Source organism: Oryctolagus cuniculus, chromosome 8, assembly GCF_964237555.1.
Source record: "Oryctolagus cuniculus chromosome 8, mOryCun1.1, whole genome shotgun sequence".
In the NCBI taxonomy this organism is placed as follows: domain Eukaryota; kingdom Metazoa; phylum Chordata; class Mammalia; order Lagomorpha; family Leporidae; genus Oryctolagus; species Oryctolagus cuniculus.
Window position 1 is genome coordinate 57,093,500 of NC_091439.1, and position 23,445 is coordinate 57,116,944.

The 23,445-nt window shown below is 46.0% G+C and overlaps 1 protein-coding gene across 1 annotated transcript in view; it reads right to left on the minus strand.

The window, feature by feature from the left end:
• The window catches only part of HADH (hydroxyacyl-CoA dehydrogenase), a 50,939-nt gene that overhangs the window by 16,899 nt on the left and 10,595 nt on the right, over window positions 1-23,445 (minus strand). Inside the window, exons 2-3 of the mRNA XM_002717172.5 lie at window positions 3,094-3,222; window positions 498-655 (exon numbers count right to left, since the gene is read on the minus strand). Coding sequence (XP_002717218.2) covers window positions 498-655; window positions 3,094-3,222 — 287 coding nt within the window. The remainder of the gene's footprint in view (window positions 1-497; window positions 656-3,093; window positions 3,223-23,445) is intronic.

The window sequence follows — 23,445 nt, forward strand, 5'->3', positions numbered from 1 at the left end:
GCTCGTACGGAGCTTTGAGCCTTGGGCACCCTATACCACACCTCAGTGGGCTTGGCTCTCCTCCCCCACCTTTGCCAAGAAGCCTGGTAAGAATCTGGTGCTCCTTTAACGTTCTAAGTGTGTTTCCATGGCACCCAGATGACGCTCAGAACAGGAGCCTCCTGGGGAACTCTGCACACAGAGAGGGGACTCCCTTCAATGATGTTGTTCTGTTTGCTGCCCCAGGAAGGGACATGCACCAGGGGATGGAGAAACACAGGGGCCTGTCCCGGAAGCATCCCTCCAGTTAACCACAGGTAGTTCCGCCTTCACGAGTGACAGGGATCGGATCCGAGCAGCCCCCAAACTGGGAGCAGGAGGGTGCAGAGGAAAGGAAGCAGCACTGGTTCTCTAGACAGCGCTGTGGGGCAGGGGCAGGGGCAGGAGAGGTGGACTTGGCGTTCCTTCCCAGGTCCCGGGAGGGAGCCCCGGCAGCACCAGCACTCGGCAGCACGTACTCGGCAGCAAACTTGTCCAGCCTTTGGAAGAGCTCGTTCTTCACCTTCAGGTTCTCCACGATGGCCTCCACCACCAGGTCCGTGCTGTGCACCACAGACGCTGCATCCGTGGTGGTAGTTATGCTGCTCAGGGTCTTCTGCACAAACTCGTCACCAGCCTAAGGCAGTGGGAGGAAGGAGAAGACAACACTCACCAGACTCGCCAGAAACAGGGGGACGTGTGCTACGTCAAGGAGGGCTGGGGAGACCCACTCACCTGACACAACCTCACCTCGCCCCGAGATTCTGAGATCAAAATCCCTCCATCTCTAGCAAAGGCAATGCCTTCTCAATGCGCTTCCAGCTTCCAGGGCCAGAGTCGGCCTGTGATCACCCCATCTGTCCCACAACTCTCACTGTCCAGTGTTGGTCATGACCTCTGTAGTTCTCAGCCAGCTCTGCTCTGGCACTGCCACTCTGCCTGTTCTAGCACTGCCTGCAATCCGTCCCTGCTGAAGACGGCAAGGCTTAGCTTAGCACCATCCATTAGTCTGCAGGTGGGGCTGACTCTTCCCCTTGAACAGGAGCCAGGGGAAGAAAGCCCAACTCAGCCGTCAGCCACTGGCCCAGCTCGTGCCAGAGATAACTGGGGCATCACAAGCAGGCCAGAAACATGGCCTCTGCTCCCACAGAGCTCGCAGCCTGGTCTCCCTCATCCTCCTCCTGGGACTCCAGGTTTGCTCATGCACACCTCAGGGCAGAAAGCAAGATGGTACCTCTATAAGCAGCCATTCTACGTCAGGATGTAATTTTTGCACAGGGCATCAAAATCATCCTGGAACAACATCTAGATCAGAGCTGTTCGAGAGACAGAATGTGAGGGCAAGTGTTTGGCTCGGTGGTTAATCTGTCATTTCAGATGCCCACATCCCATACTGGAGTGCCTGTTTTGAGTCCAACATGGGTGACGGCTCACGTACCTGGTCCCTGTCAGCTACATGGAAGACCTGGCTTGAAGTCCAGGCTCCTCACTTCAGCTGGCCCAGCCCTGGCTACTTGTGGGCATATGGGGAGTGAACCAGAGGATGGAAGATCTCTCTCTCTCCCTGCCTTTCAAGTGAAAAATGTCTTTTCAGAAAGAAATATGAAATAAAGAATTAAAATTTTTCTATTAGCTACATTAGAAAGTAATAACAGGTGAAATTAATCTTTGTTAACTCAATATATCTGATACTATCACTTCTACATGTAATTGACATAAATATATTGAGATCCTTGTATTCTTTTCTCCCTATTCATTTTTCCTATTGGATCCTAAAATCCAATGTCTGTTTGACACTCAGCAACAGGTCTCTATTTGTAGAGGTCACAGCTTTCACACTCACCAGCCACTTGTGGCCAGCAGCTACCACAGGAGTCAAAGCGGAGCTAGATGAGCACAGTATGGCCACCAGGCAGGTGCACAGGGACACCTACCTCACCCAGTGGGATCCCTGGCAGAGCAGGGAAGCCCAGGAGAGTGGACTGCAGCCAGGAGCTGAGCACCCAGAGCACAGGAGCCGTCCTGTCACTCTAGGGTGTGGCCTGGAGCCTCAGCCCCAGGGGACAAATAGCTGGATGTATACAGAGTGAATGAGGGAGCAGCAGACTCACTCTGGCCTTGACTCCAAGCCTCAGCCCGGGGCTCCCACAGTGCCACCTGTCCGAGCCCTCATCAGAACACTCCCTCTACCAGGTCCCCTACCATTAATAAGGGGCAGGTGGAGGAGATCCTAGTCCGACTGTAAACTATCACCATCCCACACCTGTTTTTTAAAAGGTGATCAGACAGTAAGAAAAATGCAAATCAAAATCACAACAAGCTTCCATTTCGTATCTAAGGCGGCTCTAATGAAAAACGAAAGCAAACAAAACAGGAGAGAAAATAACAAGCGTTAACCGGGATGTGGAGAAACTGGAAGCTTCATACACCCTACTCTGCCCGTACAAAGAGAAGTTCCATGGAAGCCCTGAGGAAATCAATCTTAAGCCTCTTTAGCAAGGTGACAAAGGTAAATAAGATGTCACTTCGGTGACTTCCCTCCGGGCTGGGAAGGCAGCAAGGCCCAAGGAGGAAGTGGGTAATCCCCGCCCCCACCCTCCTGACAACTCCTCAAGTTCTGCTCCAGGAAAAGGAGACTTACCCTACCTTCCCTCTCCAGCGTATCAAAAATCGGAGGAAGATAATACCTAACCATCAAAGGTTCCATCCAAATGCTGTGTTGATCACATCATTCTCTTTTGATCTCACAAGTAGAAAATTTACTTACCATTGCTACCTCTTCTCCCCGCCCTTTTATTTATTTTTTGAGCAAAACACGTGTTCCCCACTCCCAACTCTCAGTGTTCTTCCAGAATTAGTTCTGGAAAGCCCAGCTTTCTTCTCAATGGTCATGTACTTCTGTTTCCTAATCAGCTCCCCCTGAATGTTCGGTGATTAGATTATGACATTATTCTAAAGTTATGGGGAAATGAGGTTCACACAAACTCAGAAAAAGACAAGCAAGCAAAGACCAGAAACCCCTCATGGACATGCAGGGTTCACAGGATGGGACCGGCATAGACAACGACAAAGTACCTTGGGGTTCTCTGCAAACTTCTTCTTGGCCACTTTCCTAAGGCTTTCCTCAATCCCCTTTTTGGATTTTGCCAGGATTTCATCCGTCTGGTCTACCAACACGACTGTGTGGCCAGAGGCTGCAGCCACCTAGAATAACAACAAAGAAGAATTTCATATTAGAAGGAAGAAAACATAAAAGTTACAGAAAAGTACAGTTTCATATTCCACATTCATTCCCCCACTGAATTTCCATTCAACACAGCCAATCAATATAAAAATAGGCCAACACTGACTACACACACACTTCCTGCTGGACAGTGCTCTAAGCCCCTGACACAGAACACTAGAAATACTCAAAACAATCACATGAAGTTCAGAAACATCGCCATGCTTACATGTATCAGGCCGACAGCAGAGCGGGCTCTGAGTCACGTCCTGAACACCACGCTCTAAGCACCTTCCCTGCAGGGACTTGGACACCATGCTGTCCAACAGCACTACCCACGTGTGCCCACCTAAATCAACTGAAATTGAGTCAAATTTCAGCTCCGCCGTCACACTAGCCACATTCCAAGTACTCAACAGTGCAGCACAGAGCACTCACTCCCCAGCCACCTCCCTTTTCCTCCTAGCTGGAGCACCTGTGCAGCTTCTTGTCTGCGGTCCTTCCATCAGCAACAATTAATACTTGAAACTCTAAAAATGGTGGCAAAAAGACTCCTGTCGCAAGGCCCACTTAGTGACAAGACTCCCAAAAAGTGAGACCTTTGCCGACCAGCCAAGTTAGGACTACAACTCCCTCCTTTACACACCACCAGGGCACAGGGAGAGATCCTGAGGGACCAGTGTGTCCAGTAAAGCTGCTCCAAGTTCACATGCAGCCAGTTTAGTTTAGCCAAAATCAGCAGCAAGTCACTCCCCGGACTTCATCTGTTTGCCAGTAGCCACAGCAAAGACCATGGGACAGGGATTGTAGCTAAAAACAGGCCATCCATGGAAAGCTAAGATATTATGGCAAAAAATGATCTACACGAAGGATCTTTGTGAGTGAGATCCCAGTGGAAAGAAGTGGCCATCAAAGAAGGATGTACTTTTCTCTGAAGGGAGGAGAGAACTTCCATTTTGCTTATGGCCTTGTCTAAATACTGATGAAGCTTGTGGACTCAAAAGGCTTCCATAGCCTAGGCAGCTCATGACAAGATCCTCGGGTGTTCACTGACAACATAAATAAGATTGTCAATTGTTAAATCAACAACAGGAGTCACAGTGCACTTGTTCCCCATGTAGGACCTCTGTTGTTAATGAGTTGTACTATGAGAATTAATGGTAAAATTTGTCTTCAAACAGTACTTTATACTTTGTGTGTCTGTGTGGGTGCAAACTGTTAAAATCTTTACTTAGTACAGAGTTGATCTTCTGTATATAAAGATAATTAATAATGATTATTAATGAAGAATGGGATGGGAGAGAGAGTAGGAGGTGGAACGGTTTGGGGGTGGGAGGGTAGGTATGGGAGGAAGAACTGCTATAATCCAAAAGTTGTACCTATGAAATTTATATTTATTAAATAAAAGCTTTCTAAAATAAACAAAACAAACAAAAAACAGGCCATCAAGTCATGGTTTAGGAAACTATAAGTGAACCAGTTCAAACCAGAAGCAAGAGGGCACATGGGACCCAGGACAGACATAAATGGTGCAAAAGGCCAGCACAGTTTGGACGCCTCTCAGGACCTGAACTCTCTGTGGCACAACAGCATGTGGGAGGGGGCAGGTGAACTGAATAACCCACTGAGAGGAGATCAAGGTAATGACAAAAAAAAAAAAAAAACTAGTCCCAAACCATTGGTGTGAGATTTTTAAAGCCAGACAAGCAAAACTGAAAGAAGAAAACCAAGAGGAAAAAAAAAATCAGAATCAAAAGAGTAAAAGATCCAAATGCAAGAGGTTCAAATCCCAAAGCAAGATTTTCAAGAAACAGTTTTCAAAAGTGGCAAGACAGGTTTTAGAGACTAATTTATTGCCAGGAGCTTCTTCTGGATTTCCCATGTGTGTGGCAGGGGCCCAAGCACTTGGGCCATCTTCCACTGCTTCCCCAGGTACATTAGCAGGGAGCGGAATAAGTGGAACAGCTGGGACTCAACCATCGCTGGTATGGGTGCCCACATCACAGGCAGCACCTTAACCCACTATGCCACAATGTCAGCCCCTAAGACAGGTTTTAAATGCAAGTTCATTACCACTGCACCTAAGGCTTCTCCCCAGGGCTAGTGCGTGCCTGAGCCTGTGGATCTGTGGGTGGCTCAGTGCCACTGATGCCTGAAACCTGGACAGGGCCCAGGGAGAGGAAATGCTGCCAGGATGGAGGTCTGATAGCCAGAGCAGGGCAATGGGGCATGAGCCATCTTGATAAATGGACACAGGTGAATAGGGAACTTTCCTATCAAAGGAAACACTCTACAAAATAAGACAACATCCCCAGGGCAAACACTCATCAATGTGGACCCAGATTTCTCCCTGACAAAAGACCAAGGCCTGATGAGCCAACAACTCAAATCATCTGGCACACATTTGAGTCTCCAATGCACAAATTCAAGATAAAATGGCAAGAGGAGACTTAGAAACCATGCACAGGCCTGAGTGCGCCTTCTCTCCTGGGAAAGGCCTGACAGGTATGACCTGCTGCGTCCAAACAGCTTGTACAATGTAGTCTATGTTGAACACCTGCTGCTTTGGAGAGTATGGAATGTATGCTAGGCAGAGGCTGATCACATGACCAGCCCCAAGAAAAATCTGGACACTGTGTCTCTACCACACTCCCCGACAGACATTCCACACATGCAGTCACAACACACTGTCCCTGTGTGACTGCACGGGAGAGACCTGCGGGAAGCCCCCTGTCTAGACTGTCACCCATACGCCTCTGCCCGGGAACCTTTTGCTATAATAAGCTACAGTGAGCAGTACGAGAATACGCTGGGTCTTGTGAGCCTTCACCGTGAGGAGCACACCGTGGAGGATGCCACCTGGGGTGTTTGGTAGAGAACCCCAACACATAGAATCTAAGAAAATAAAGTTCAAATTCCAATGGGAGCTGGTGAGGAAATTGAGCCACTCTGAGAGGGGCACCCTGGGGAGTGACAGCCACAGCCAGGGTGAAGGTCACAGACAAGGAGCTCCATCCGTGAGGCTGGGGCAAACAGAGGAGCTGCCTCGGGGACCGTCTGGCTTGGTCTGGGCTGCCTGGCCTGACGGCCCCTCTGAAATGACACAAGCGTTCCCACTGCGTTCCTCCATACCCATGCCCCAGGTCATCCCTTGAGTAGGCCAGAGTACTCCTCAGACTCCTGCCTGTGGAGGTTCCGATCACCTCAGCCCACTTCAAGTCTGGGGAGCCTTACTCAGGCATTTTTTAGCTCAAAGAGTTAGAGGGAGAGATCAAGCATACTTGGCACAAGCCGGTTTCAAAGCTGAAGGGAATGGAGGCAAAAATACGAGGGACAGTGTGCTTTTACTTGGGGAATTTGTAATTTCACTGAGAAAACATATGAAAAATCAGAGAAAGCCAGCAACATGAGGCTGCATACATGGATGCCAGCCAGCCGGGCTCAGGAGGATGGTCAGGAGCAATGTACCCAGATCGGGCTCAGCATCCTGCAGCATTTACCCAAAGGGGTGGGTGGAGTGCAGCACCTTTCTTGAAAGCCACTTTCAAAGCTGCTGCAATCATGCTAGCCTGTGACCACCACGGGCAGTCATGGTTATGTTGTAGATAAGCCATAATGCCGGCTCCATAGTGACTTTTATAAAGCTGCAAAGCAAAATCAAATCTACAGAAGCAGTACCTGCAAATACTGCAGTAAACAAAGGAGACACATATATTTATATGAATGCAAATGTTCAACCAGGGGAAACCACGACTCTAAACATTTCCAGCCTCAATGTTGATGTTCTGCTCCTATTCAAAGTCCTCCTACAAACCTGCCTCTACCTCCTGCATAGAGAATTCTCCGGATCAATTCAGTCACTGCCTTTCTTCACACCAGCATCTGAATGAGCACATCAGAGCAATTCATACATGCAGACGCTGGCCCTCAAAACAGCTTTAAATCAAGGCCCTCCTGGCAATGTTCCAACAGAGCAAAGTGTTGCATTTTGAAAGTATTTTGAAAAATACTTTCAACTTCAGCTTTTCTTTCTTTGGTTAGTTCACAAAGCTGCAAGGCAATATGGGATACAGTGGAAATCTTGGGAGTAATAGACGTTCCACAGACAGAATAGACATTCCTGCTTAAATCAAAAGTGGATATGGTTAGGTCTGGATAGGAAAATACAAAAAAAGATAAAACAAATTTTGATTCTCAAAATATTTCCCATTTTACAGTACAGCTCTGGGGGGCACAATTCACTGCCTAGCCAAGAGAGGCCATGTTTGAGCAGCTTCTATGTATCACGCTCACACTTTACATTTTCCTAGAGTAACTGTCAGCTGCGAACACTACCCTCACCCGTACTGCCACTCCTGGGTCACCATCTACTAAAACCATTGAGGTGCCAGCAAATGTGTCCCTAAACCAGTAGAGGTCCAATGTCTTCCTGTTGCTCTCTGCTGCTGAGAAAGTTCCAGCCGTGAGCCTGAAGATACTATCAACAGGATTCCTTGTCCCAGATTCTCCAGGGAAAGGCCATGTCCCAACAGGTCTCCCTCCACTTAGTACTACTCCACATCAAGGTCGTGCTCCACTGCCCCTAAACAGAACTTGCTTCTTAATTCCTTTGCTGAAGGTCTAGCATGTGCTTGGTCCCTAGCTGCCTGCAGGGCCTTCCCCTGAAATGGCTCTCACCCAGCCTGACCATCGGCCACATTCGCATCTAGCATGCCCTGCACTGACCCTTTTGCTGTCTCTCTGGCTAACTAACCTTCTCCTCTATTGAGTTAGTGATGTTCCCTTTTCTGTTCCACAGGCCAACATGCTGGGGGCAAATCATGAGCCTACTACAGAAATCCCCTGGAAGCCCTCACAGCTGTCAAGGCTTGCTGCCTCAAATATGTCCCCCACAGAGAACCCTCTACGTGACAGACATCAGGCCTATCATGGCTCACTTTCACTGGATCAGGTCTCCAAGGTCAAATGCCAATTTTAATGACACATCACATTGCTATTTACAGTTCTGTAGTTGGCTCTTTAAAAATGAGGTGACATGGTACAGGCACTTGGTACAGTAAACACGCTGCTTGGGATGCCTGCATCCCACACCAGTGTCCCTGAGTTTACGTTTCTTGATTCCATCTTCTTGCTGATGTGTACTCTGATAAGCAGTGGTGACAGTTCATGCAAGACCCAAACGGAGTTCCAGGCTCCTGGCTTCAGCTTGGCCCAACCCTGGCTGTGCAGTACTTGAAGGGTGAATCAGCAGATGGAAGACCACCCCCTACTAACACCCCTGCCCCTGGCCTTAAAAAAAAGTTTGTTAATGAGGTAACTATTATTGAAATCTCAAACACACGTATCAACAGCTGTGTCTGATACGTGAAACAGGAAAATTCATCACACAGTCACCTATTATGTCTACATATGTCTACAACTATGCATCCAAAGACAGGATCCAGACAATGCCCATGTCTAGGACACAGATTCTGTGTTGACTACTGGAGTTTCGGTTCTTTAGCATTCGGAGTTTGTACCCATTATCACGTGCTTGTGATCGCTCCATCCTCCCATGATGTCTCTTCCTTCAACCTTTGGCTGAATGTTCTTGGAGAAGGCACTGTAACTTCACTTGGCACAGAGCATATCGTTAATGTAAACAGACATTCAGGCATTGTTAGGATGTTTCATTACTGTTAAAGTAAACATTCATAACATCCAATATGCTTCTTTTAAGATCATAAATGAGGGCCAGCGCTGTGTAGTAGCCTAAGCCTCTGCCTGTGGTGCCAACATCACATGTGGGCATCAGTGCATGTCCCAGCCTCTCCTCTTCTGATCCGGCTCTCTGCTATGGTCCGGGAGAGCAGCAGCAGATGGCCCAAGTGCTTGGGCTCCTGTACCTGTTTGGGAGACCTGGAGGAAGCTCCTGGATCCTGACTCCTGGCTTCAAATTGCTCCAGCTCTGATTGTTGTGGCCATTTGGGGAGTAAGCCAGTGGATGGAGGACCTTTCTCTTTGTCTCTCCCTCTCTCTGAAACTCTGCCACTCAAATAAATAATTAAACGAATCTTTAAAAAGTCATCAATGAGATCCAGCTCTCTGCTATGGCCTGGTATAGCAGCGGAAGATGGCCCAAGTCCTTGAGCTCCTGAACCCATGTGGGAGACCTGGAAGAAGCTCCTGGCTTCGGATTGGCACAGCTCCGGCCGTTGCAGCCATCTGGGGAGTGAACCAGGGGATGGAAGATCTCTCTCTCTGTCTCTACCTCTCTCTGTAACTCTTTCAAATAAATAAAATAAATCTTTAAAAAATCATCAATGAAATGAAAACACAAAATTATTAATTTCATACAGAACTTTTAGTTTCCCAAAATACACCTGAAGACCAGTTTGAAAAACAATGACCTCATCTAACTTTTCTGGAAACCATGAGATCAAACATTGAGAGAGAAGGTAGGAACATTACTTCACAGTACCAAACATTTGAACAGCTAGCAGGGTTAACTTTTGGTTCAATATTCCTCCTTCAGTACCACCTACCACCCTTAACACTAGCTCAGGGGCGTATTACATTTTAAGCAATAGCCTCTCAACTGGGCTTCCAGTCTCCATGTTCATCTCTCCCAGCCCTTAAAGATGTTACAGCTTCCGAAAGTACAACTCAAACACCGTCTCTGTGGGCTCCCGCTCCCTCCTCCACCTGCCACCCAGGTCTCAGTGTAACACACGTCACACTAAGGCTGCTCTACACATGATCTTGAGCTGCTTCTTTCAGACCTTAAATCTCTTTGCCCTCCACTTCATTCCATCCTGGTAAGAATCATCCCTAATTGCTATGGACAGATAAAGCAGATCACGGCTATGGGTTCCAGTTACTTTTCCAGAATAAAATTCAGAAGCTTACACGATCAAGTCTTCAGTTACATGCTAGTTTGAAGCTGACAACAGAGCATGAAGTGCAATGCTTTTCTTGGATGCCAACCAGTTTTACTGAAGTCCAGATCAGGGGTAGGGAATCATTTTTTCTGCCAAGGGCCATTTGGATATTTATAGCATTGTGTGCAAGCCATACAAAATTATCAACTTAAAAATTAGCCTGCTACAGATTTATTGAATTTTGAGAATTGCCGGCGCCGCGGCTCACTAGGCTAATCCTCCGCCTAGCGGTGCCGGCACACCGGGTTCTAGTCCTGGTCGGGGCGCCGGACTCTGTCCCGGTTGCCCCTCTTCCAGGCCAGCTCTCTGCTGTGGCCCGGGAGTGCAGTGGAGGATGGCCCAGGTGCTTGGGCCCTGCACCCCATGGGAGACCAGGAAAAGCACCTGGCTCCTGGCTCCTGCCATCGGATCAGCGCAGTGCGCCGGCCGCAGCACGCCGGCTGCGGCGGCCATTGGAGGGTGAACCAACGGCAAAAGGAAGACCTTTCTCTCTGTCTCTCTCTCTCACTGTCCACTCTGCCTGTCAAAAAAAAAAAAAAAAAAAAAAAAAGAATTTTGAGAACCTGAAGTTCCCAGGGCAAGACAGACAAAATGATTTTGTGGGCCTAATACGGCCTGCAGGCTGGATGTTGTGTACCCCTGGTCTAGACAGTGAGAAGCCTTAGGACAGTTTGGGTAAAAAATGCAGCGATTATTAGAAAATTCTTTTCACCAAATGATCAACAGTCCCAAGCAAAAAGCAGCCTCTCAGAGATGAGAGCTTTTTTTTTTTTAACTTTTATTTAATGAATATAAATTTCCAAAGTACAGCTTATGGATTACAATGGCTTCCCCCAACCCATAACTTCCCTCCTGCCCACAACCCTCCCCTCTCCCGCTCCCTCTCCTCTTCCATTCACATCAAGATTCATTTTCTTTTTTATTTTTATTTTTTGACAGGCAGAGTGGACAGTGAGAGAGAGAGACAGAGAGAAAGGTCTTCCTTTGCTGTTGGTTCACCCTCCATTGGCCGCCGCGGCCGGCGCGCTGCAGCTGGCGCACTGCGCTGATCCGATGGCAGGAGCCAGGTACTTCTCCTGGTCTCCCATGGGGTGTAGCACCCAAGCACTTGGGTCATCCTCCACTGTACTCCCTGGCCACAGCAGAGAGCTAGCCTGGAAGAGGGGCAACTGGGACAGAATCCGGCGCCCCGACCGGGACTAGAACCCGGTGTGCCGGAGCCGCTAGGCGGAGGATTAGCCTAGTGAGCCACGGCGCCGGCCAAGATTCATTTTCAATTCTCTTTATACATAGAAGATCAATTTAGCATATATTAAGTAAAGCTTTCAACAGTTTGCACCCACGTAGAAACACAAAGTGTAAAGTACTGTTTGAGTACTAGTTATAGCATTAATTTACATTGAACAACACATTAAGGACAGAGATCCTACATGGGGAGTAAGTGCACAGTGACTCCTGTTGTTGACTTAACAAATTGACACTCTTGCTTTTGGTGTCAGTAATCACCCTAGGCTCTTGTCATGAGTTGCCAAGGCTATGGAAGCATTTTGAGTTCACCGACTCTGATCATATTTAGACAAGGTTGTAGTCAGAGTGGAAGTTCTCTCCTCCCTTCAGAGAAAGGTACCTCCTTCTTTGATGGCCCGTTCTTTCCACTGGGATATCACTTGCAGAGATCTTTCAAAAAAAGATGAGAGCTTTTAATCCCGCCTTATTCTATCATGGGCTGCTATAAGAGAATATTTCAATCTAGGCAACTTATAAAGAACACACCTTGGCCGGCGCCGCGGCTCACTAGGCTAATCCTCCGCCTAGCGGCGCCGGCACACCGGGTTCTAGTCCCGGTCGGGGCGCCGGATTCTGTCCCGGTTGCCCCTCTTCCAGGCCAGCCCTCTGCTGTGGCCCGGGAGTGCAGTGGAGGATGGCCCAGGTGCTTGGGCCCTGCACCCCATGGGAGACCAGGAAAAGCACCTGGCTCCTGGCTCCTGCCATCGGATCAGCGCGGTGCGCCGGCCGCATCGCGCTGGCCGCGGCGGCCATTGGAGGGTGAACCAACGGCAAAGGAAGACCTTTCTCTCTGTCTCTCTCTCTCTCACTGTCCACTCTGCCTGTCAAAAAAAAAAAAAAAAAAAAAAAAAAAAAAGAACACACCTTCATTTCTTACAGTTCTGGAGGCTGGAAAGCCCAAGTTCAAGGGGCCTGTACCTGGCAAGAGCATTCTTGTTACATCATCCCAAGGTAGAGGGAAGAAGGGCAAGAGGGAGAGGGACCACACCCATCCTTTTATCAGTAAGCCATCTCCACAATACCTAGCCCACTCCTGTGATGACAAGAAGGACAGTAATACCTCTTAGGCTAACTGCTCAACACCGCCGCAGCAGGGATGAGGCTTCTAGCACATGAACTCTAGGAGATACAGTCAAACCACAGCTGACCCCCAGCCTCAATACCTGTGTTCCCTGGGAGTGGAGCAGGCCTGCCATGTAGAGAACCATGCTGCACCACCACTGCTTTCCTGCCGTCACTGATTACTGCCAGCCGCTGACTCCCATCTGCCTTGGACCTGTTCCAGGCCCTGGGATAAGGTGCTGAACGAAACAAATACCCTGCTCTCCGAACGTCCCCACTGCTCATACATTAGCCCATCTGACCCTCATAATGGCCTCTGGGGGGAAGGCACTGACTGTCCCTGTAACAACAGGCAAACCGGAAGTCTACATAGGACTGAGATTTGAAGCTGGAGCTGCCTATGCCTGCTCATGTACTGCTCTGGACCCTGGAAGGCATGGCTGGGCCCGAGGGAATCAGTGTGAAACAGCAGTAGCTGAGCAGGACCAGACCTGGGAGTTCGTCTGCCAACTGCAAGGCAGAAAACAGTCCGAACCCCTGCCAAGCTCGCCTCATCAGTAAAAGTGCAGCGACAGGGTGGCAGGGAGGTTTAAGTGCCTGGCACATCACAATAGCTTATTATGATTTTTATCCTGGGCTGTCCCCTACCTCCTTCTGCAAAGACCTGAGGTTTCTTACTGGACCCAGGCACAACCTCCTAAATAAATCACTTGATTTGCTTTCAATCTTATACTTTTGATCCAAAAAACTATTCCCCTTCCAGATTTTCCTTTTTGTGTCCTATCATGAATACAAACAGAATGGGATCTCTCTCCATTTAAAAAGGAAGGAAGTGAAGGGGATTGGGATTACTTTCCCAACCACCTAAACTGGCCACCATCTCACCAGCAAAGTCCTTCAATTACTGGGTAGCACAGTGCCACATAGAGGAACAAGTTCTAGAAGCAGGTTTCCTAGGTTTAAACTCCACTTACCCACTTTCTGTGTGACTCTGGGCAAGTCATGCAGCCTCTGTCTCAATTCCTGATCTACTGTAAAGGATAGTAACAGAGGTAGCTTTTCACAGGACTGCTGTGAGGATTAAAGAAGTCAACGTGTTTAAGGGGTTTTGAGCAATGCTGGGAAGCCTGAGGGTGCACAAAGCTTGGCAAATGCTACTCCTTTCACTGCATGTGGCGCTTCCCTGTCTCCTAAGCCACCCAGATCTTTAAATCTCAATACTATGGCCTCTATATCAACACTGCCGCAGGAAACTGCAGGTGGAATTGCTGCAACAAGGCTGGCTCCTTGGCTTCCCCCTCAACCTCTCCACAGCCCTGCATGCTGCCAACGAAGACTTGCTGTTGGAAACTCCCTTCAATTTCTTTTCTCTTGGTCTGTTCCTGTAGTCCTTTTATTGACTTCTCTTGATATTCACAACTTCTAAAACAAAAAATAGCCTTCAAGGTTCTACCTTCAATGTTTTTTCTCTCTAGCTCTATTTACCCTTTGCTTCTTGAATCTCAATCTGAAACCAATATAATCTGTCCTAAGCTACAGCCACCATTTTGAGTCTAAAGTCAGTTCTCCTTGACATTCATGAATAGGACTACTGTTCTGCAGCTCACAGTTTGTCAGGCACCACTCTTCCCTTAGTGTCCAAAACCACTGTACTCATATCCAAAGCGCCTTTCAATGTGACCCTCTCCATGAAGCCTTTTTCCAAATGAATGTACTCTTCTTCTGTTTTGCAACCTCACAGCTAGATTTTCACTACCCATATCATGCTGCTGTACAGTAAACTTTGTCACTTGGATTACCGTCTAATCTCTACTCTTAAATTTAAAACTCCTCAATGACAGAAGCCAATTTGGTCTTTGTATCCTGTAGTGATGGTCATATGCCACTCACACAAAAGCTGCCAGTCAGCTGCTTGGTAACAAATGCTTTGGAGTAGCTTCACTCCACTTCCCCCTCCTCTGCTTTCTCATGCCCCCTGCCCTTGTCAAGATGGCTTCCTCCATCAGGCAGGACCTCCTCCCTCACTGCTGCCCACAGGACTCCAACTCATCCCTCATACTCCAGCACAGAGGCTCCCCCTCTCCTTCAGGGAGACCTCCCCCAACCCCTGCAGAGGCAGTCACTTCCTGCTAAGTCTCTTGACATACCTTCCCCACAGGACACCAAATACTGAAAGAAAACAAATAACAGGGTGTGGACAGAGCTGGTGTAAGCCACCAGATATCAGTAACTGCTCATTTATGTAACACTGGCCTAATTCCCAGGAGGTGAACTTAACAGAGGAATAAAAGGTGAACTGGTCAGAGGCTATTTCCTACTGTAAAAGTCTCAACCGTTTCAGTATATAGCGGAAAGGAGGAGAAATTCCAGAAGCAAAAGATGAGTAAACTGGAAATGGAAAACCTGACCAACAGCAACTTTGATGATGAGCCTGAGATAACACTGAGACTTTTTTTTTTAAGATTTATTTATTTATTATTTGAAAGTCAGAGTTCAACAGAGAGAGGAGCGGGCGGTCTTCCATCCAATGATTCACTTCCCAATTGGCTGCAACAGCTGCAGCTGTGCTGATCTGAAGCCAGGAGCCAGGAGCTTTCTCCAGGTCTCCCATGCAGGTGCAGGGGCCCAAGGACTTGGGCCATCCTCTACTGCCTTCCCAGGCCACAGCAGAGAGCTGGATCGGAAGTGGAGCAGCCGGGACTTGAACCGGCGCCCATATGGGATGCCAGTGCTTCAGGCCAGGGCATTAACCCACTGTGCCACAGCACCGGCCTAGAGACATTTTCAAAAGAATCACTGCATCATCTATTTCGGATCTCAAGTTGTTACCACAGAAATAGGGTGGTTCTGGTTCTGGCAGACACTTATCTGCAGCCCAACTAGAATTTCCCATTAATATGTATTAATATACAGATAACTGGGACCGGCGCTATGGTACAGCAGGTTAACACCCTGGTCTGAGGTGCCAGCATCCCATATGGGCAGCAATTCGAGACCCAGCTGCTCCACTTATGATCCAGCTCTCTGTTATGGCCTGGGAAAGCAGTAGTTGGCCCAAGCTCCTGGCTCCTGGCTTTGGATCGGTGCAGCTCCAGCCGCTGTGTCCATCGGATGGAAAACCTCTCTCTCTCTGCCTCTCTTCTTCCTGTGTAACTCTTTACATAAATAAATAAATCTTTTAAAAAATACAGATACCTACATCTCTATATGTATATGTGGGTTGTCCAAGGAGATCAACATTCAGTAATATGACCACGCCTGTGACTTCAAAATGTACTGAACTCACTTCAGCGTGTGAATGTGTCCTGCACCTTTTATTAGAGAGGCCACAGGCAAGGCCAGGGGCATGCAGACCCTGTGTCTGTGCCCACCCACAATGGCCACATGTGTGAGCCAGCTCAGAGATGGACACAGACACATAAGCAGGTTTCTTCTCTATCGCACAGGGGACACTAAACACCTTAGCTTCTGACCCACTGTCAGGTCAGAGATCAGCAAAAGCATTATTCTTCAGGTTTATCAACTACATAATCAGGATCATCAACTTTTAGATCAGAAAGTGACCCCTAGAGAGCACCTGGTATGGTGGCCTTTAGACTTTTCATACCATGAAATCCTTCTGCAGAGCAATGCATACAAAAACAAGGGCCAGAGAAAGGGGGCTAGTTTGAGAGCCACGAAGGAGATCCATGGAATCCCTGAAGTCCATCAGAATCCAGTGCAAAACCTCTGATCTATTCATATAATTCAGGATAGCAGCTATTATTACTAATAGCCAACAAAGCAAAGTTTTGGAAAGGATATGGAGAAATAGAAACACCTATGTATTATTAATCAGATGTAAAATGGTATCACTGCTACGGAAAGTCCTCAAAAACTTAAAAATAGAATTATCACATGAGCCAGCACTTCTACTTCTGGGTATATGTTATGATTTATGGGATTCACCTCACAAACTCATGAAGATTTTTTAACTCAAATGTCATTAATTAATGGTACTAAACAAAATGGGGAGTTGATTCAAAAAAAAAATTTTTTTTTTCACAGGCAGAGTGGACAGTGAGAGAGAGAGACAGAGAGAAAGGTCTTCCTTTGCCGTTGGTTCACCCTCCAATGGCTGCCATGGCCGGCGTGCTGCAGCCGGTGCACCATGCTGATCCGATGGCAGGAGCCAGGTATTTATCCTGGTCTCCCATGGGGTGCAGGGCCCAAGCACTTGGGCCATCCTCCACTGCACTCCCTGGCCACAGCAGAGAGCTGGCCTGGAAGAGGGGCAACTGGGACAGAATCCGGTGCCCCGACCGGGACTAGAACCCGGTGTGCCGGCGCCGCAAGGCAGAGGATTAGCCTAGTGAGCCGCGGCGCCGGCCTTGATTCAGATTTAAGAGGTGGCCCTAAAGGGAAATCCTTAGGTAAAAAAGAGGGTTGGCTGTATAAACCAAATTTGGCCTAGCTCCTCTCTCTGCTTTCTGGTTATTCCACCATCTATCGCCCATAAAATGCCCGATCTTAGACTGTGAACCTCCAAAATAATGGCAAAAATAAACTTCCTTGCTTCCAAAATAGCCCCCTCAGGTAATTTTTATATGGGCAGAAATTGATTAATACAGTATTTACTCAAAAGAAATAAAAGCAGGGACCTGAACAGATTTTTAAAAAAAGATTTGTTTATTTGAAAGCCAGAGTTACACAGAGAGAAGAGACAGACACATACAGAAAGAGAGAGAGAGAGAGAGAGAAGAGAGAGAGGTAGATATCTTCCATCTGCTGGTTCACTCTCCAGATGGCTGCAATGGCCAGGGCTAGGCCAGGCCAAATCAAAGGGCCAGGAGCTTCTTCCAGGTCTCCCATGTGAGTGGCAGAGGCCCAAACACTTGGGTCATCTTCCACTACTTTTCCCAAGCCCTTAGCAGGAAGCTGCATCAGAAGTAGTGCAGCTGGGACAGGACTCATAGGGATGCCAGCATTGCAGGTGGCAGCTTTATCTGCTATGCCACAGTGCCACCCTCCTGAATAGATTATTTTCATAGCCACGTTCAAGCAGCATTCTCTCAGATCTTTCTCTCTCTCTCTCTCTCTCTCACACACACACAAATACATATAAATACCTGAAAACCGGAAACAATTCAAGTGCCATAATTAGATGAACAAACAAAATGTGGTATATACATGCAGTGGAATAAGTAAGTAGAACAGTATCTGCCAGAGATGACAGAGTGGAGAGGAACAGGCAGCTAGTGTCATGTCTACAAAGTTTCAATTTTGCAGGAAGAATTCTAGAGATGGATGGTGGTAACAGCGTACAATGTGAATGCCACGGAACTGAACAGGGTGAAGATGGTAAATTTTGTTACGTGTATTTCACCAGAATTTTAAGAAAGACATTAAGAACAACGAACCCGGGGTCAGCGCCGTGGCATAGTAGGTTAATCCTCCGTCTGCAGCGCCAGCATCCCATATGGGTGCCAGTTCTAGTCCCGCTGCTTCTCTTCCAATCCAGCTGTTTGCTGTGGCCTGGGAAAGCGGTGGAGGATGGCCCAGGTGCTTGGGCCCTGCACCCTGAGTGGGAGACCAGGAGGGGGCTCCTGGCTTCAGATCAGCGCAGTTCTGGTGGTTGCAGCCATTTGGGGAGTGAACCAACAGAGGGAAGACCTTTCTTTCTGTCTCTATCTCACTGTCTGTAACTCTACCTCTCAAATAAATTAATTAAAAAAAAAAAATCTTGAGGTCCTCCAAGATGGTGGAATAGGGAGGGAGCACACTGATAGTCCGGGAAAAGATAGTTTAATAAAAGTGGAGATATTGTAGTTTCAGGGAAAAGTTAGGGAAAAATCTGCAGAGGAAACTCTTCCGGAACTAGCGGGACAAGGTGGATCTACGTGGAGGACATGGGCGCCCACGGCTCAGGACCCCAGCCGCAGAGTCTACGCACCACTGCTAGAAAGGGAGGTGAGGCGAAACCGTAGTAACCCAAGACAGTGGCAGGGAAGCGGTAGGAAGAGCCTAGAGGGAACGAGGCTTGAAACCCCGAAGGGGGAAAGTTCACCAGGCTAGCTAGAAGAGAAGAAAAACAAACAAATAAATAAATAAAAGGGATCAGTACGGACACAATTCTCTCTATCCACTCACCTTACAAAGGCGAGCAAACAAAGAACAGGCGCCATTTTGGACATATGTAAAAGCTGCACCCGCCATCAGCCAATCAGAAAAATCTGACTGGTGGGGAGAAATAACAGGAGGTTAGGACCTAAAGAATGTGTGAAACTAATGAACTAAGACTGTGAAAACAAAAAACCAAACAAACAAAAAAGACTGAGAGTGTGTGAGAAGACTCACAGAGTACCGAAGAAGTGAGTACTCTCCAGAGACACCACAATCTCAGTAACCTTGGCAACCCAGTGGGGGAGTAAAGGGGAATTTGAGCTTACACTTAAGACTGCACAGATCCTTTGTGTGGTCCTTGGGACAGAGCAGACAAATATTATACCCACAGGGGCCAGAGCTCAGAGCTCAGTACTGCCTTCAACTCTGCTCAGCTGTGCAGATTTACTTCCCTTCCGAATAAAAAAAAAAAAAAAAAAAAAAAGAGAGAGAGAGAGAGAGAGAAAGAGAGAGATTTACCATGCCTAACCTGGGTGTGTCACCTTTGGCACACCCTTAACCCTGAAGAACCAAACAGAGCAATAGGTGCCTACATCAAGAAATTGGAAAGGCACCAAATAAATGAGCTTTCAAGGCATCTCAAGGATCTAGAAAAACTGCAGCAACCAAGACCCAAATCTAGTAGGAGAAGAGAAATAATTAAAACCAGAGAAGAAATCAAAAGGATTGAATCCAAAAAAAATTACAAAAAATCAGCCAAATGAAGAGCTGGTTTTTTAAAAAAATAAACAAAATTGACATGCCATTGGCCCAACTAACTAAAAAAAGAAAAGACCCAAATCAATAAAATCAGAGATGAAAAAAGAAACATAACAACAGATACCACAGAAATAAAATGAATCATCAGAAGTTATTACAAGGACTTGTATGCCAGCAAACAGGGAAATCTATCAGAAATGGATAGATTTCCTGGACACATGCAATCTACCTAAATTGAACCATGAAGACATAGAAAACCTAAATAAACCCATAACTGAGAAAGAAATTGAAACAGTAATAAAGGCCCTCCCAACAAAGAAAAGCCCAGGACCAGATGGATTCACTGCTGAATTCTACCAGACATTTAAAGAAGAACTAACTCCAATTCTTCTCAAACTATTTAGAACAATCAAGAGAAGGAACCCTCCCAAATTATTTCTATGAAGCCAGCATCACCTTAATCCCTAAGCCGGAAAAAGATGCAGCATTGAAAGAAAATTACAGATCAATATCCCTGATGAACATAGATGCAAAAATGCTCAATAAAATTCTGGCCAACAGAATGTAATAACACAGCAGAAAGATCATCCACCTAGACTAAGTGGGATATATCTCTGGTAAGCAGGGATGGTTCAATGTTCGCAAAACAATCAACGTGATACACCACATTAACAGATTGCAGAAGAAAAACCATATGATTATCTCAATAGATGCAGAGAAAGCATTCAATAAAATACAACACCCTTTCATGATGAAAACTCTAAGCATATTGGGTATGGAAGGAACATTCCTCCACACAATCAAGGCAATTTATGACAAACCCACGGCCAACATCCTATTGAATGGGGAAAAGTTGGAAGCATTTCCACTGAGATCTGGTACCAGACAGGGATGCCCACTCTCACCACTGCTATTCAATATAGTTCTGGAAGTTTTAGTCAGAGCCATTAGGCAAGAAAAAGAAATTAAAAGGATACAAATTGGGAAGGAAAAAGTCAAACTACCCCTCTTTGCAGACGATATGATTCTTTTTTTAGGGGATCCAAAGAACTCTACTAAGAGACTATTGGAACTCATAGAAGAGTTTGGCAAAGTAGCAGGATATAAAATCAATGCACAAAAATCAACAGCCTTAGTATACACAGGCAATGCCACGGCTGAGGAAGAACTTCTAAGATCAATCCCATTCACAATAGCCACAAAAACAATCAAATACCTTGGAATGAACTTAACCAAGGACATTAAAGATCTCTACGATGAGAATTACAAAATCTTAAAGAAATAAATAAAGAGGATACCAAAAAATGGAAAAATCTTCCATGCTCATGGATTGGAAGAATCAATATCATCAAAATGTCCATTCTCCCAAAAACAATTTATAGATTCAATGCAATCCCAATCAAGATACCAAAGACATTCTTCTCAGATCTGGAAAAAATGATGCTGAAATTCATATGGAGACACAAGAGACCTCGAATAGCTAAAGCAATCTTATACAACAAAAACAAAGCCAGAGGCATCACAACACCAGATTTCAGGACATACCACAGGGCAGTTGTTATCAAAACAGCATGGTACTGGTACAGAAACAGATGGACAGACCAATGGAACAGAATAGAAATACCAGAAATCAATCCAAACATCTACAGCGAACTTATATTTGATCAAGGATCTAAAACCAATTCCTGGAGCAAGAACAGTCTATTCAACAAATGGTGCTGGGAAAACTGGATTTCCACATGCAGAATCATGAAGCAAGACCCCTACCTTACACCTTACACAAAAATCCACTCAACATGGATTAAAGACCTAAATCTATGACTCGACACCACCAAATTATTAGAGAACATTGGCGAAACCCTGCAAGATATAGGCACCGGCAAAGACTTCTTGGAAAAGACCCTGGAAGCACAGGCAGTCAAAGCCAAAATTAACATTTGGGATTGCATCAAATTGAGAAGTTTCTGTACTGCAAAAGAAACAGTCAGGAAAGTGAAGAGGCAACCGACAGAATAGGAAAAAATATTTACAAACTATGCAACAGATAAAGGGTTGATAACCACAATCTACAAAGAGATCAAGAAACTCCACAGCAACAAAACAAGCAACCCTCTTAAGAGATGGGCCAAGGACCTCAATAGACATTTTTCAAAAGAGGAAATCCAAATGGTCAACAGACACATGAAAACATGTTCAGGATCACTAGCAATCAGGGAAATGCAAATCAAAACCACAATGAGGTTTCACCTCACCCCGTTAGAATGGCTCACATACAGAAATCTACCAACAACAGATGCTGGCAAGGATGTGGGGGAAAAGGGATACTGACCAACTGTTGGTGGGAATGCAAACTGGTAAAGCCACTATGGAAGACAGTCTGGAGATTCCTTAGAAACCTGTATATAACCCTACCATACAACCCAGCCATCCCACTCCTTGGAATTTACCCAAAGGAAATTAAATTGGCAAACATAAAAGCTGTCTGCACCTTAAAGTTTATTGCAGCTCAATTCACAATAGCTAAGACCTGGAATCAACCCAAATGCCCATCAACAGTAGACTGGTTAAAGAAATTATGGGACATGTACTCTATAGAATACTATAGATACTATAGAGCAGTAAAAAAAACAAACAAACAATGAAATCCGGTCATTTACAACAAGATGGAGGAATCTGGAACACATCATGCTGAGTGAAATAAGCCAGTCCCAAAGGGACAAATACTATATGTTCTCCCTGATCAGTGACAACTGACTGAGCACCAAAAAGGAAACCTGCTGAAGTGAAATGGACACTATGAAAAACAGTGACTTGATCAGCCCTTGTCCTGACTGTTGATGAACAACTTAATACTTTATCCCTCTTAGTATTTTTTTTGTCCTATTTAATACTATCAGTTGAACTCTGTAATTAACACACAATTATTCTTAGGTGTTTAAATTTAACTGAAAAGTGATCTCTGTTAAATATAAGAGTGGGAATAAGAGAGGGAGGAGATGTACAGTTCGGCACATGCTCAATCTGACTTGCCCCAAATGGTAGAGTTAGAAACATGCCAGGGGATTCCAATTCAATCCCATCAAGGTGGCAGGTACCAATGCCATCTCACTAGTCCAAGTGATCAATTTCAGTTCACAATTGATCATAATGATAGGTCTAAGAATAAAAGAGATCACATAAACAAGACTAGTGTCTGCTAATACTATCTGATAGAATTAAGAAGGAGAGAACGATCCAATATGGGAAGCAGGATACACAGCAGACTCATAGAATGGCAGATGTCCTAAACAGCACTCTGGCCTCAGAATCAGCCCTTAAGGCATTCAGATCTGGCTGAAGAGTCCATGAGAGTATTTTAGGCATGGAAAGCCAAGACACTCTGGCAAAAACAACAACAACAAACCAAAAACCTAAATGAAAGATCTCTGCGAGTGAGATCCCATCAAAGAAGGGGGAACCTTTCCCTGAAGGGAGGAGAGAACTTCCACTTTGACTATGACCTCGTTTAAATAAGATCAGAGACAGAGAACTCAAAATGCTTCCATAGCCTTAGCAACTCATGACAAGAGCCTAGGGTGATTACTGACTCCATAAACAAGAGTGTCAATTTGCTAAGTCAACAACAGGAGTCACTGTGTACTTACTCCTCATGTAGGATCTCTGTCCTTAATGTGTTATACAATGTGAATTAATGTTATAACTAGTACTCAAACAGTATTCTACACTTTGTGTTTCTGTGTGGGTGCAAACTGATGAAATCTTTACTTAATATATACTAAATCGATCTTCTGTATATAAAGATAATTGAAAATGAATCTTGATGCAAATGGAATGGGAGAGGGAGCAGGAGATGGGAGGGGTGCGGGTGGGAGGAAGTTATGGTGGGGAAAAGACATTGTAATCCATAAGTTGTACTTTGGAAATTTATATTTATTAAATAAAAGTTAAAAAAAACTTAAAAAAAAAATAAAACAACAAATCCTCTACTGTAATTCAACACATCTTTTTCCTGAGGAAATAAACAGGAACTAAAGGGAAAAAGTTATTCACCTAAGCACACGTAAACATGAGAAT